Genomic DNA, 14,583 nt, shown 5'->3' with positions numbered 1-14,583 from the left:
AAGGTGCTGGTAACTCTTCCATATCTGAATTTGGGTTCCGGTTAAATGGGTGGGTTCAGCGTATGAAAATTCATCCAGCTGAACCCTTAGGATATGTGCACTTTCCTGATAGATATTATACTTCAAAGGAGCATTTAAAAGTATGAGAAAACATGGTCCAATATGATGAGGTAATAAGATTATTGCAGTTCTGTGGTCTGATTGATGTCCTCATCCGGGCCTGACATAAATTGTGCTGAGCTGTGAAGGAGGGCCTGCTTTGTGGTTGGCAAGGGTAATATTGTGCCTCTTGTATAAAAGCCTTGTTTTTGTTTTTTGTTTCTTTACCTGGTTAGAAATAAAACAGATGAGGAGCCAGGTTACATCAAAAAATGCTGCAAGGGGTTCTGTATTGACATCCTTAAGAAAATTTCTAAATCTGTGAAGTTCACCTATGACCTTTATCTGGTTACCAATGGCAAGCATGGGAAGAAAATCAATGGAACCTGGAACGGTATGATTGGAGAGGTAAGTGTCAGGAATTCAGGGCCATTTCCGTGTTTCATTTATTGAATATTTTTAAAACGCTCATTTTATAAATTTTAGAAACTATAAAATAGTACAGCTGACCCTTGAACAACATGGGTTTGAACTATGTGGGCCATTTATGAGCAGATTTTTCTCAGTAAATGTATGGTCGGCCCTCCCTAGCTGTTGTGGGTTTTGCGTCTGTGGATTCAGCCAACCGCGGATCCTGTACTGTGTCTACAGTCTTCAGTTGGTGGAATCCGTGGATAAGGAGGGCTGACTTTGGGACTTAAGTGTCCTCAGGTGTTGGTATCCACGGCAGGTCCAGGAACCAATCCCCCGCAGATACCGAGGGAAGGCTATAAATGAAATGTACTGTTCCCACTATACAAAGGAAAGCGCTGTAGGGCCCCAGATATTTTCTGCACGGTGGCCCCTTGCCTTCCTGGATGCCCTAGCTGGAGCCTTGCGTCTTTCTCCCCAGGTGGTCATGAAGAGGGCCTACATGGCAGTGGGGTCGCTGACCATCAACGAGGAGCGATCGGAGGTGGTCGACTTCTCCGTGCCCTTCATAGAGACGGGCATCAGTGTCATGGTGTCACGCAGCAATGGGACCGTCTCACCTTCTGCCTTCTTAGGTGAGTGATGGGCTTGCAGGCGTGAAGGATATGGACCCAGGGACAGGTAGAGGGAATGAGAACCAGGTACAGGAGCTCGTGGCCAGGCTCTCTCAGCCAGGAGCTGATTTTTCAGGAGCTTCCCTCAGCCAGGGATTTCATTGGGGGACCTCAGAATGGATCATTCTCCAATGTGAAAACTGAAGAATACCCTCAAAAATAGGAAGGCATGGTACCCAGTAAGAAAACAGTACAGGACCGGTAACCAGGGGTCCTACTTGAGTCTCACTCCTGCATTTGACCTTGAACAAACTTGCTCCATCCTGAGGCCCAGTCTCCTCATCCACAGAAGAAGGCATTTCCACTAGCTGATTTCTGAAGCTGCTTCCTGCTTTAATAATGTCTAATTCTGGATATCATTCAAATACCTGTTTGTTTCAAATTAGCTTCAAGAGTGGAGCTCAGTGCTACCAAAAAAAAAAAGGTTTTCTGTTTTCCCGTGAATGTTTGGAGCCTTTGCCAGATAAAGCTGCTCTGATTCTCCCACCCACCGACCCCGTCCTTCCCCATAGAACCTGTACCTCACTCTCCAGGATCACTTATGTGTCAGAGCCTTCCGTATGATATAAGACTGGGTGAGGCGAGGCCAAGATTTCAATTAGATGAGGTCTTTTGTGAGCTCATACCCCGTATTTTTGGCAGGGGCTGTGAGAGCAAGGGATTGAAAAATAAAATGTCACCTTGAAAACAGGCCACTGGGCTAGGAGATAGGAAGCTGGTTTGGTCATAAACAAGCTGAAAGCCCTTGGACCAGTCACAGTCTCTCTAAAGGATACCAACCCTTTTTTTTATTGAATACTTGCTATGTGAAGGCTCAGCCATTGTTGTACAAACTTTGATTATATTACTTCATTGACACTACTATAATAGCCAGTTTATGGCTTAGGAAACAATCCTAGGTTATGCAATTTTCCAACCGTCTCTCAGCTAGTAAGGAGCAGATCCAGGATTAAAGCCCAGATGTGGCTGCCCTTGCAGCCTGTGTGTTAGTACACATGGGGGCATTTCAGAGCTCGACTCCTAAAATCAGGAAGGAGTGCAGTGGGCCGAGACTAAGATGTGATATAAAATGGAAAAGCCCAGACGTTTGCCTCCAGAGGCCCTCTGTTCGTAACCTGTCTCTGCCACCTTCTGAGTATGAACTTACAAAGGGCTGGGACCTCTTAAGTCTTAGTTTACTGCTCTGTAAAATAGATATAATAATCCATAATGAAAGGGCCATTAAAGGATAGTAGAAACTACGTGGTGAAAGTACTTTCTTAAACTATGTAGACCAACACAAATATTTTCTGTATTTTGTGTACCGAAAGTTGCTCTGGGCTTAATGGGGGGAAAGAAAGCATAGAGACGGTGCTTTTACTCAGTTATTTCCTAATCTTGGACAAACTGGGATCAGAGTAGGATTTCAATCAATCAGACCCAAGGAGGAGAGGGTCTCTATTCCACCGTACAGAGGCTTTGAGTTGTACCTTCCACCCTCGCATCTCTGGCTGCCACCGAAGGGTTTTGCATTTCACAGTCGGTGTGTGCCATATCAAGGTCCCTTTTCAATTAATTAAGCGACCAGGCTTTTATAATTCCCTTGGGAGTTCAAAAGTAAAGTAGGTTCCAAAATAAGGAAATATTTTCTAATTTTCAGCCCCTTTCCCTCCCTTTTCAATTTCATCTTTATTAATGATTTGGAAGATGGAGGAAACAGCATGTTAATTCACTTAGTTCTGAATTTACAGTGTGATGTGACAGCTAAAAAGGCCAGAACTATTTTGAGGCACAATTGAGGAAGCATTGTATTATGGGACCGAAGAGTGATTGTCCCTTTTTACAGGTCTCCAGAGAGAGGGCTCCTGGAATTCAGTATTCAATTTCTGGACACCTCTGAGCCAGAGAGATTTAGATCAACTGGAAGAGAGTCAGCAAAAATGATTTTCAAAAGTTAAAGAAAGCATATGTAGAACATTCTTACTCTCTTGCCTGTTCTTGTCCCATCAACCTTGTCACCTGGAAATAGGGACTAGATTGAGGTGGTTTTGTTAATTATCATGTCCCCTTGTCATTTGCTAAATTCCCAGTGTTGGAGACACTGATATTTATTGTGGATGGATTTTTTTTTTAACATTGACGTATTCTCCTACACTAATGATGTCTAATAAAATATACCACGTCAAACCAGGTTGAAAAAGCAAATCTAGGCTGGAAAGTTTAAGAGAAGTGAAGCAAGGGGGCAAGGGAGTTATACATTGTGCCCAATTAGTACTGAACCAATTCAAGCCACAAAGAGTAACCAAGTTTGTTGAGAATGGACTTGGCCTCAAGGCTCGGAAGCATTGGTGAAAACTTTTCCAGGTCCAGCTGTGGGGTGTGGCATATAGATAGGAGCGGAAACCAAGAGCCAGTCCAACACGACTCACTTATCCATGTCTAGTACTTATTCTAGTTCCACTGTTTTCCAAAAGACCCAGATAGTGGTCCAGTCATGGCAGAAACTATCTGTACAATCTCAAAAAGGACGGGCAAGAGGCCGTCCTTCTCATATGTTTGAAAGAAAACAAGCTTTGACACGCCCATCAGGGGGATGGAGAGGCTTGGATATAGCTTACTCCTTCCTCCCTAAATGGCTTTCTGAAGGGACGCACACACCTGTGGCTTGTTTCCCCGAAGATAGGAGTCGTGCGGGTGAATGAACATGCGAGTCAATCAGGACCCGTTTGTTCTCTGCGTTAACCCTGAGCGCTGATGTTTTGCTTCCCCAGAGCCATTCAGCGCCGACGTGTGGGTCATGATGTTCGTGATGTTGCTCCTTGTCTCCGCCGTGGCCGTCTTCGTCTTCGAGTACTTCAGCCCTGTGGGTTACAACAGGTGCCTCGCCGATGGCAGAGGTAAGGCCAGCTGTAACCGTTGCCTTCCTGCCTTTCTCTAGTTCTCAGCTCAGAACCTCTGTGCCCCTCATCTGCTGCCTGCCTCCGCCCTAACCCTCAGTCTTCAAGGTCACCACCTTGGGGACCCGTTAGAAAGACCCCAATTAAGGGGTTCTAATCAGTGCTATGGTTTTTCATTTTACCTTGGTGTTCAGAAAATATTAATTTCTAAATGTACAGTGATAATTGGGATTAACATTTTTCTTTAACCTGAGAAGTAAGTAGAAGACTGATTCATATGAAAGTGATAGACCTTAAAAATAGTGATGGATACCCTTGTAACATTCTACTCATCTGTTCATTTGGAAAGAGTGGAGCTTTAATCCTGACTTTTAAAGTCTATTGTGGAATTTATGAAAGATTTGCAAATGCATTAGATAAAACTAAAAATAATCACCCATAAGTTTATCAGCAAGAAATAATATCTGTTAATATATTGGTATATATACTTCTAGTCTTTTAAGTTTTATGCACATGTAGCCATTCTATTAAGTAGCCCAAACTTAGTAGAGCATGCATGTGAAAACTTTTATCTTTCTTCTATTATTACCTATCTTCTAGACTATGTGACTGAACCCCTTAACAAAAACTTGTGTAGATCCCAAAACTTTCTGATCATTTCCCATTATTAAAGCAAATAAACAACAAGAAGCAAACACACACACACACACACACACAAAACCTCAATTTAGATGTTAGTTTGAATCTGTATGTCCCCTCCCTGCCTCAAGCCTGACCCCAAGCCCAGTTCCACCCCTAAGCAAGTGAGATCAAAGCTGGCAGCGGAAACGTGTAACATAAACATGTCAGAGGAAACTCTTTTGATAACCTTAGGCTACGAGCAGTCTGTCTGATCAGATGTGCTAACAAGGCAGATTAGACACATGTATCAATAGTAAGAAAAAACAGGTTACCCCAGGGTACATGCAGGGTAGTTGTGGCTGAAACAACTATCCACAGCCAAAGGATAACCTCTGAGGTACAAGATCCCCAAAGCATGTGTCCCCGGCTTACATCTCTCTGCCAGGAGGTAGAGGAGTTGGGTATTTGAAATAAAATGGCTGGGAGATAACAATTCTCACCCACAGCTACTCTTGGGGGTGGTCCATCTTCCTGGCTAGGAAGGTCCAGAGATGTGAGGGCTACCCATGTGTTTGAGGCATTTATGAGACTTCACAAGAAGTTTACTAGATTTCTGAAGGGGGCCAAGGGGTCCTTATAGATATCTCTTCTAACACTTCCTGAGAGCACCGGGATTAGGAAATATTATGCCTTCTCTGCGTCTTCTCCCATCCACCATGTGAGCTCTATCCTGGAATTATGCATCAAAGGGGAAAGATTCTTAACCCCAGCTACACATAAGAATCACCTGTGGGGCACTTAAAAGGCAAAGATGCATAGACCTCATATTCTAATATTCTGATCCACTAAGTCCAGAGCAGGACTTGAACCATTGTATGTTTCAGAATAGTGGTTCTCTACCTAACCACCGCACCTCACCCCAATTTAGTAAGAATCTCTGGGGATGGTATGTCAGTATTTTGCCAAGGCTCCCCTTGTGCTTCCGTTGAATTCACAGTCCAGGCTATGAGCCACCCCTGCACTGAGGTATTTCCAGGTGTAGACCTACCTTCTCATTTGGGGTGCGCCTTCTTGGGTGGACACTTGGATGCCTCCACAATACGGAATAGTCAGGGGCTTCCTGCCTGTGCCAAAGGGTCATCCAAAAGCCATGACTACTCCCCATCCCGGTGGGCATTAGTAACAAGTGAAACATCCGAGAAGCACAAGAGTACACACATATGTTGACAATGTCAAGAACCAAAGCTAGTGTTCACCCTCCCCGACCCCGCAAAGAAAATCAAAGAGGCAAAAATTCAGACACAAAAATCAGAGCCAGGGCTTACGATTACTCACTTTACCAAAGGATGCTTGACTTCGCCAAAGAATTCAACATGGGGCCGCTTTAACTATCAAGTCTCCTTGGGGCATTTTACAATGCACAAAACTTTGATTTATAAACAGTTTTTCAGTTATGCATCTGTTCCATGAAATAAGGTCCACTCGCACAGATGTGTGTGCACAGTTAGATCTTAGGCTCGACATGTGTAGTCACTGATGATTTAGGTGGCTGAGCAGATGCTCTCAGGATCACAGATAGCATTGAAACACCTGTGCTAATGTGCTGTAAAACTGTGCAGGCAGATGTTCGTTTCTGCAGCAGAGGGGCTGCATGCAGACCCAGACAGCAGGCAAGATTTCACCATTGCCAAGCAGAGAAAGCAGAGAGGTCACAATAAATATGCGGGCAGAAGCCCTGCATGATCTGTGTGAAGGTTGGGTGGAGGACAAAGACAGCCTACCTTTCCACCCTCAGATACGTGTGGCCAAGCCAGGGATCTCTGGCAGACTCTCTGGGCCGCCTGGTATTCTTTTACACGGAAGGCAGGCCCTACTGGAGGGAACCAGGTGGGAGGTGTTGGCACTGGAGTGAGGTCAAGGCTGCCTTCAAAACATTGAGGGCTGGGCTTCCCTGGTGGTGCAGAGGTTGAGAGTCCGCCTGCCAATGCAGGGGATGTGGGTTCATGCCCCCGTCCGGGAAGATCCTACATGCCGCAGAGTGGCTGGGCCCGTGAGCCATGGCCGCTGAGCCTGTGCGTCCGGAGCCTGTGCTCTGCAATGGGAGAGACCACGACAGTGGGAGGCCCGCGTACCGCAAAAACAAACAAACAAACATTGAGTGCTAAGAGCTGGAAGCCACAGAAGAATCAGGATCAACTGCATTCAAAGCAGCATCCGTGAATAAAATTGGAGGAGATATATGACTAGTGGGAGAAAAAGACCCCACAGGGTTCTGGTTGACCTTCTTTGAAATTGAAATGCTTTCTCGGCAGATACAAATATGAATTTGGGGACCATGGTAATGAGGATGCAAGTGTGACCACAGTGGGATGGTGGCCTTCGTTACTCAGTCTTGATGGGCCCTTAAGGGTCTTACATCCATCAGGGCAGGAAGCTGGCTCCTGCGGTGCCCTGGCTGAGTCATGATCACTGGTTGGAGTAAGAGCCCCCACACACCCCAGGCCTCTGGTTTTTCTCTTCCACCTTCCTGTGGGTCCCAGGAGAAGAGAGACACAAGCTCTCAACTGAAAAAGCTACCTAAGGGTAGCTTTAGGGCTGGGGCTTTGCTGGCGGGTTTCCTGCTCTGAGCAGGAACTTACCAGCTCTAAGTACTTGTGAGTTTAAATAGAACCCGTGACGCTGTCTTAACCTTCTGTCCTTGTCTTTTTGTCCTGCCAGAGCCGGGTGGCCCATCTTTCACCATCGGCAAAGCTATTTGGTTACTGTGGGGCCTGGTGTTTAACAACTCCGTCCCCGTGCAGAACCCAAAGGGGACCACCTCCAAGATCATGGTGTCGGTGTGGGCCTTCTTTGCTGTCATCTTCCTGGCCAGCTACACTGCCAACTTAGCTGCCTTCATGATCCAAGAGGAGTATGTGGACCAGGTTTCCGGCCTGAGTGACAAAAAGGTAGGAGCACCATTTGAAACCTCCCATCTTTCCCCCAGTCCCATTCTCAGCCATACTCAGAGCTCTCACGGACCTGTTAATTTCCTGAATCTTTAGAATCGACCATTCTTCCTTATGGCTCCTGAAATTGGGACACGGGAGCAGAATTCAGTTTCCCCACCGAAATAATATTACTTCATGTTCGCCTTCTCATTTGTGAAAGGTTGTCACCAGCACGCCCTGGGCTGCAAATGAGGGGCTTGGTGTGTTAGCGGTTTTCTGAGTGCAGGGTTCCTCTTGTCTGGGACGCTCAGGTGGCCTCTCAGCAGCCGAAGGCTGCACATTTGGGCTGTTATTAGAGGGCCGCCCCGCGCACCCACGCTGAGGGTGCCGGCCCATCACGGCCCTCATTTTCCTCCCAGGGCTGGTCGCCTGCACGCCCCACCTTTGTTCCTCTGCACGCTCGTGGGTTCCCAGGGTCAAGAAGGAGGATTGTTCTCATGGTGTCCTGAAGAAAAGTAGCTGCTATTTAACTGGATCGGGGGGTGCCGATGAATGGGTTGTCCCCATACCAACCGCAGGCCTCCCTGCTGGCCTGTGCCGTGAAGAGAGGAAGGGAAGTAAGTGTCTGCTGGTTGCCATGGTTTCTGGGTGAGGATGTGTAAAACCCAGGCTCAGTACATGTGACTCTCTAGGTCTGCTGGAAGCAACACAGGTTCCGTGGGAGCTCTGGTCCAACCCCAGCACTAGCGGCTACCTTCCTGGAGTGCCCAGGAGAGCCCCTGGATACCCCAGATCACTCCGGAGACTTTCATTTACAATGTCTCCTCCTCTCTGTTTCCTTAAGATTTAGAAAATGTGATTTCCCACCCCTTCCCCCGGGATGAAACTATGTGATATAGACAGATGTGTGTTTAGACCACATAGGTCATATGTAGTTAATGCTTTATCACGTGGGTCAGCTTTTCCCAAGACAAAACCTTAAACACTTAGCAAATGGTTTGAGAAGAATGAAAAGGAGGAGATGTGCTCTTTGGGGACTCAAGTTATGATTTCTCCATCTACTCATCACTGCTCACCAAGGGCGTTCAAAAGCATAAGGAAGATAAACACCTTCTTAAGGGAATGAAAAAACAAATATATATATATATATATATATATATATATATATACACACACGTACATGGATCACTCACGATGTTCACCTCTTTAGGTTAGCTCTTTCTCTGGTTTGTCTTCCTTTTCACTTTATTTTTCTTCCTTACTTTTAAAAACATTCCCTCTCTTCTATTTCCTTCTCTCTTATCTTTAAGCTTAGTTTTTTTTTTACTTCTTTTCTTCTAACTCATGATTTATTATGCATTTCTTCAGATATTCATCCATTACTTAATTCACTTCAAACCTTTCTCTCTCTCCTTATTGCTTTGTCAGCATCCTTCCTTTACCATTTTGATCCTCTCAGAAACTTTAAGCTAGACCTCTCCTTTCACCCCTTTCTACAACTACTTTTTGTGCCTATTTCTGTGACCTGGGCAGTCGTGGTGCTGAGAACAGCTGATCTCCCAGGGCTCCGTGCTTGGATGTGGCGGAGCTGAGGTGGGCCACGGCCACCCTAAGACATGAATGTGGCAGAAGCGTGACAGGCCACGTCCCCACATGTGGATCTGTCGGGTACGGAGGACCATATTCTCACATCAGGGAACGGCAGAGGTGTGACGGAGTGTGTCCCCATGCAGAGTGTGGTGGGACCGTGTCACCATGCAGTAAATAACATGGTCGAAGGGTGGTGGGCCACAGCCCTTCTGGGGACTCTGGGCTGTTAAGTAGGAGATCCACCACAATTGTCACAGTGTTTTCTTTCGTTCCCTCTAAGAATTCGTTAGGACGCTGTATTTATGTTTCTCATCCTCTCAAGGGCCATCCGGCAACAACTGAATGATTTTCTACTTGAACTAAGCATAATTGAGATGGAGGGAGATTGTTTCCCCTTCTGTGGTTTCAAAAGAACATACTGTTCTGGGCTGCTTGGACAGAGAGGCTCTGCCCCTGTCTGTCCTCCACACCACGTTGGTTATGTTCTGAGAAGTTGGATCCCATCTTTGCTTAAAGAACTTGAGTGGCTCCATTGCTCACAGAATAAAGACAACTTTTTTCAGGCGTGGTGCTCAGAGGTTTTACAAATGATTCCCAGCGTGCACCAGCAATTCTGTCTCATCAGCCAATGCGTAGACTCTTGCACCCTATGTTCTAGGCATCCTTGCCTCCTTATCCTTCCCAGCGCCGCCTCTGTGCATCTGCCTGGGGTGTTCTTCTCCTTACTTCTTCACTCACCAAACTCCTACTGAAATTGCAAGAAACAGATCAGAGATCCCTTTGTTTGTAAAGCCTTCTCATCTGGGCTTATCTGGGAAGTTAGCCATTGTCTCCTCTGTCATGGCAATCATTCATACCTTTATTATAGCACTTGTCTCCCACATTGTAATATACAGACATGTACCTGTCCGTATCTCCCCTTATTTGACCATGAGCTTCACAAGGGCAGTGACCATAACTTGGTTATCATTTTTACAAAAACTCTATAGAGAGAGAGGGAGAGATGGTGTATTAATTTAAGAGTCTCTTGCACAGAGCAATGGACTAAGCATTACAGGCAAAGAAAGCAGCAAGAGAGCAAGAACCCTTTAACAGATGTTCAGTTTGAAAATGATTATCTGATCCATTTCAGAACTCTGCAAATGACAAAATAGTGAATTGTAAGCATCTGACCAGAAAGGGTCAACATAATTTACAGAAGTATAGAAAACATTTAAGTAACCAATGACATACAACTGCAGATCAGTGTCAGAAACAGTATTGTAAGTCAGAGAGTTTTCTGAAAGTGCACTTAAAATGTCAAAATTCTTATTAGTTTTACTTCAAAACACCTAAAGAAAACTAAGTCTTGAGAATGACTTTACATGAGAGGAAGTATATTCTGTGAATTTAGCAAAAGAAAATAATAAGGTCTTCAAAACGATAACATTGAGAACAGAAATGAGGTGATTTTGAAGACTCTCTTTTCAGTGTAATTAAATTTTCATCAAGGAAGGTAACATTTAAAGTGGAGAAGGGTTTCTATACTTGTTTTGACTATCACGCATGACATATCTTCTATGTAACTCAGACCAAATGATAAATATTTTGGAGTGATGATGGGGAGATATTTGTAGTCATTAGATTTAGATATTTTAGGAAATTGTCTTCAATTTTATGGCAGGAAAATGTTCCCAGATCTCATTTATGTTAACGTACAAAGTCAGAATGTTCAGAGTTAAATTTCCATGAAATCCTATTTGGGGGCTCCTTTTTTATTGGATGGCTTCCACCTTGCAATAGCACATTACATCATTGAATTCAGAATTATTCCACTACATGCTATAACTAAATATGGGTGCAAGTTCTAATGTTTAGCAGCCCTACTGTACATTCCATCAGCTCTCCCAGTGGGAGGAGGATATAAGGAAGCTGGTGACATCTTTCTTCTCTTAACAAAGAGCCCACAATGCTCATTCTCATATTCTCAGCTATCCAGACGGATTTCTCATTTTGCAGCCGGCCAACCACAGTATGGAGGAGAGTTTGGCCAGGTGAACAGGAGACATATTTTCCGGGCACTGGATACATTAAGTATTGACATATATGTTAGATGAATAATCTTCATCAGGTATGATTATTCCCATTTTACAAATAAGGACACTGAGACTCTGGGAACTTTCGTGATTCCCTAAAGTCATACATTATCAAGCGACAGAGCCAGGGTTTGAGTTCCTGTGTGTTTGGCTTTAAAAGTCACTTTGCCAGGATGTCTCCCTTATAGCGAATCCCAGACAAAGTTATGACACAGCTAAGTATTGGTACTGACACCCCTGCACCCCACCCACTTCCTCATTGAGTCTCCTACCCTCTCATTCAACGACCTTCAGTTTGGTTCCACTCAACCTAACCCTTCTTAGGTCACCGTACACTACCACTGCCAAGGCTGCTATTACTACCTCTACTACTAGTACTGATAATAATAATAGCAATTATCATTATTATTAATATGACTTCAACACTGATAGCTCTGCACACATTTTTTTTCAGCTCTCGGGAGCCAGGCGTAATGCCCAATACATTACATAGATTATCTTATGTAATGATGCTTTTATAATACCTTCATTTGTAGATGAGGAACTTGAAGTTTGGAGAGGTTAAGTCATTTGCCCTTCTGATGTTCCTGGCTGGCTAACAGCCCCTCAACAGTGTGCCACCGTGTTCAGACGCCAGTGCTCTTCCCAGTTAATCCTCTTTCTTCCTGACCTTCCCATCCACCTTCCCAATGCTTAACAAGTGGGATCCTTTTCCTCTATTAAAGAGGAGCTATCTGATTAACTGATCCAAAGTAATTAGTATTTTAACATTTGCCCTTTATTTAATAAGTCTTTCAGAGGCATTCCTTTGAACAGAGAATGGTGGTGCTTTCCTGGACCTGGGCAGGCTAATGGCCCACAAATGGACTCTAGCCTGGGCCTATTGTGACCGTGAGCTTTAAGCCACTGTTGGAGGGTGGCAGAGGGTTGGCAGCAGTGATAGGTTCAGGGGGTGAAGGAAGCCTGCAGGGAGGCAGAGGCTGTCAAGGTCACTAGGGGCTGCCGTCAGGCCAGGGGGCTCCCAAGGCTGCATCCTACCTCACACATTCCTGCCACCAGTGTGATGTACGCCCGCACTGTATTTTGCTGTTCTTTTCCTCAAGGAACTACAGGAACTTTATGAACTTTAAATGTCAAAAGGTGTTTATCTGGTTAATGAGGGCAGACATCTTCACCTGCAACACTGAAGGTGCAATCAGGATAGCCTTCTAAAAACTGAGTAAGAACCCCGTGGCTTTTCTAGATAATGATTCTTCTGAGTTTCTGAGAAGTTCCATAGGGTCTGGAAGCTGTCTCATGTCCTTTTGGTGGATAGGCAGTGTATGACTTTTTAAATCAGCACGCAAATAAATGTGTCAGTGTGCATCCTCGAAGAAAACCAGCCTGGGGATAAGCATATTTACACAACTACACTGATGTGTGATGCTTACATGGCATTTGAGCATGGGTGAGGAAATGGGCCTTGCTTGCCACTGTACAAAAGGTACTTCCTTGCCCTATTAACTCTAGGCCAGAAGCCAGTGGGAGACAGCTGACCTCAAGCCTGATCTGTCACACCCTGGTCCTGGCCCAGACCATCTTGGTCAGGTCATGGAATAGGGAGCTAAAAGTAACTCACCAGGGAAAGCAGCAGGAATGACCAACTAGCCGGGAGCCTAGAAATTAGGGCCTGGGCTGGGCCTCCAGGTAGCTGCGCAAAAATAGGGTGTGATTTATTACATGGAGTCCCTTGGAGCTGTCGGGCATCTGGTCCTTTTGTTACAGCTGGTCAAGAGCAGTTCTGGAGGAAGTGACAAGAGAAGAAAACTCCCCAAACCCTGGGGCTGTACGGGGTACAGGACGCACATGGGTGGGAGAAGGGACACGTGCCCCTTTGTCTCCTAATTAGCTGAACCTAATTAGCTGGTCCAGTGCATGGGCCACCACCCCAAGTACTGAACCCATTCACTCCTGCCAGGGCGGCCTCCATCCAGATGCATTCAGAGCAAAGCCCTGGGGCTTAAGCAGCCCAGCTCTGTTGCTCAGGGTCAGCTCTCACCACTTCTCTAGGTTTATTTGAGAATGGGACTACTTATGGCCCCCAGCTGACCCCCTTGAACTCTAATTCCCGAGTCCATTCTTGACTGGCTGCCTTGACTAAGGCATCCGTAGGGCTTAGCAGTGGTCACCCTCCCGGTCCAGGGATACGGGTGTCCCCGTGTTGATTGCTGAGCTCCCGAGGGAGCCCCAGGGTCCCCTTTCTCTCCTTCTTGTGTCCCCTTTATAGCATCAGGCCTCACTGTGCCCTCCTGTCCTTGAATGACCACCTGCTTCCTGACCTCTGTGACTTCCCACACTCCCCACTCTGCTATACTGTTGGGGCTTCTAGGGGTTGAATGCTGGTCCCCCAAAAGATAACGTCCACATCCTAATCCCTGGAACCTGCGAGTGGTGACCTTATTTGGAAAAAAAAAAAAAAAGATCTTTGCAGATGTAATTAAGTTGAGCATCTCGGTTATGGCCGTCCTGGATGGCTGCTCAATCCAATGACAAGTGTCCTTATGAGAGAAAGGCAGAGAGAGAGCTGATGCAGAAGAGAAGACCAGGAGAAGTAAGAGGCAGAGATGGGAGTGTGGCAGCCGCAGAAACACCTGGAACCACCAGAAGTCAGGAGAGACAAGGAGTGGATTCTCCCCTAGAGCTTCTGGAGGGAGCGCAGCCCTGCTGACACCTTGATTTTGGACTCCTGGCCTCCAGAACGGGCGAGATACATTTGTATTGTTGTAAGCCACCAGTGGTTTGTTATGGTAGCCACAGGAAACGAACACGGGGCCTCAGTGCCCCTCCTGTAACCTGCACTCTCAGGGGCTTGCCCCCCTTAAACCCTGGTGCTCTTACTCCCCTGCTCTTGTCAGCCACCCAGCCCCGTCCTTCCAAAGCGGGTATTTCTTACAGCAGAATCCAGTTCAGTTCCTCTTCCCACTAATCTCTGCTTGGAAGAACAGATCTACGTCCCCCTGAAGATTTGCAGAGACATGGTTTACACCCAGAGGGAGTCTTCTCCCTGCTGGTTAATTTTAAAGAGACAATAAAAACCCCGCGTGTCACTGTGTGCTCCCTTTGGCTCTGTCCTTGAGCCTGATTGCTGTTCGTTTCTCCCAGTGTGTAGCGTGTCATCTGTGTGTACACTCCCCACGCAGCCTTCTACTAGACCTCTGAGCAGGGAGGCCATTGTCAAAGGGGACTGAGGACATGTTTTTGTAAGGTGTATCATTTTCACAACTCTTCTGGGGAAAATATTATTAATGCAGCCCTCTTATATTCTGGA

The 14,583-nt window shown here is 45.9% G+C and overlaps 1 protein-coding gene across 1 annotated transcript in view; it reads left to right on the top strand.

Annotated features, from left to right (window-relative positions):
* Positions 1–14,583, top strand: part of GRIN2B (glutamate ionotropic receptor NMDA type subunit 2B) — a 303,690-nt gene that overhangs the window by 256,299 nt on the left and 32,808 nt on the right. The window contains exons 5-8 of the mRNA XM_060112445.1: positions 336–507; positions 992–1,145; positions 3,935–4,060; positions 7,400–7,629. Of these exons, the coding sequence (XP_059968428.1) occupies positions 336–507; positions 992–1,145; positions 3,935–4,060; positions 7,400–7,629 (682 nt within the window). The remainder of the gene's footprint in view (positions 1–335; positions 508–991; positions 1,146–3,934; positions 4,061–7,399; positions 7,630–14,583) is intronic.

This window comes from Mesoplodon densirostris, chromosome 11 (genome assembly GCF_025265405.1).
Source record: "Mesoplodon densirostris isolate mMesDen1 chromosome 11, mMesDen1 primary haplotype, whole genome shotgun sequence".
In the NCBI taxonomy this organism is placed as follows: domain Eukaryota; kingdom Metazoa; phylum Chordata; class Mammalia; order Artiodactyla; family Ziphiidae; genus Mesoplodon; species Mesoplodon densirostris.
This window is presented reverse-complemented; position numbering and strand designations above follow the sequence as displayed.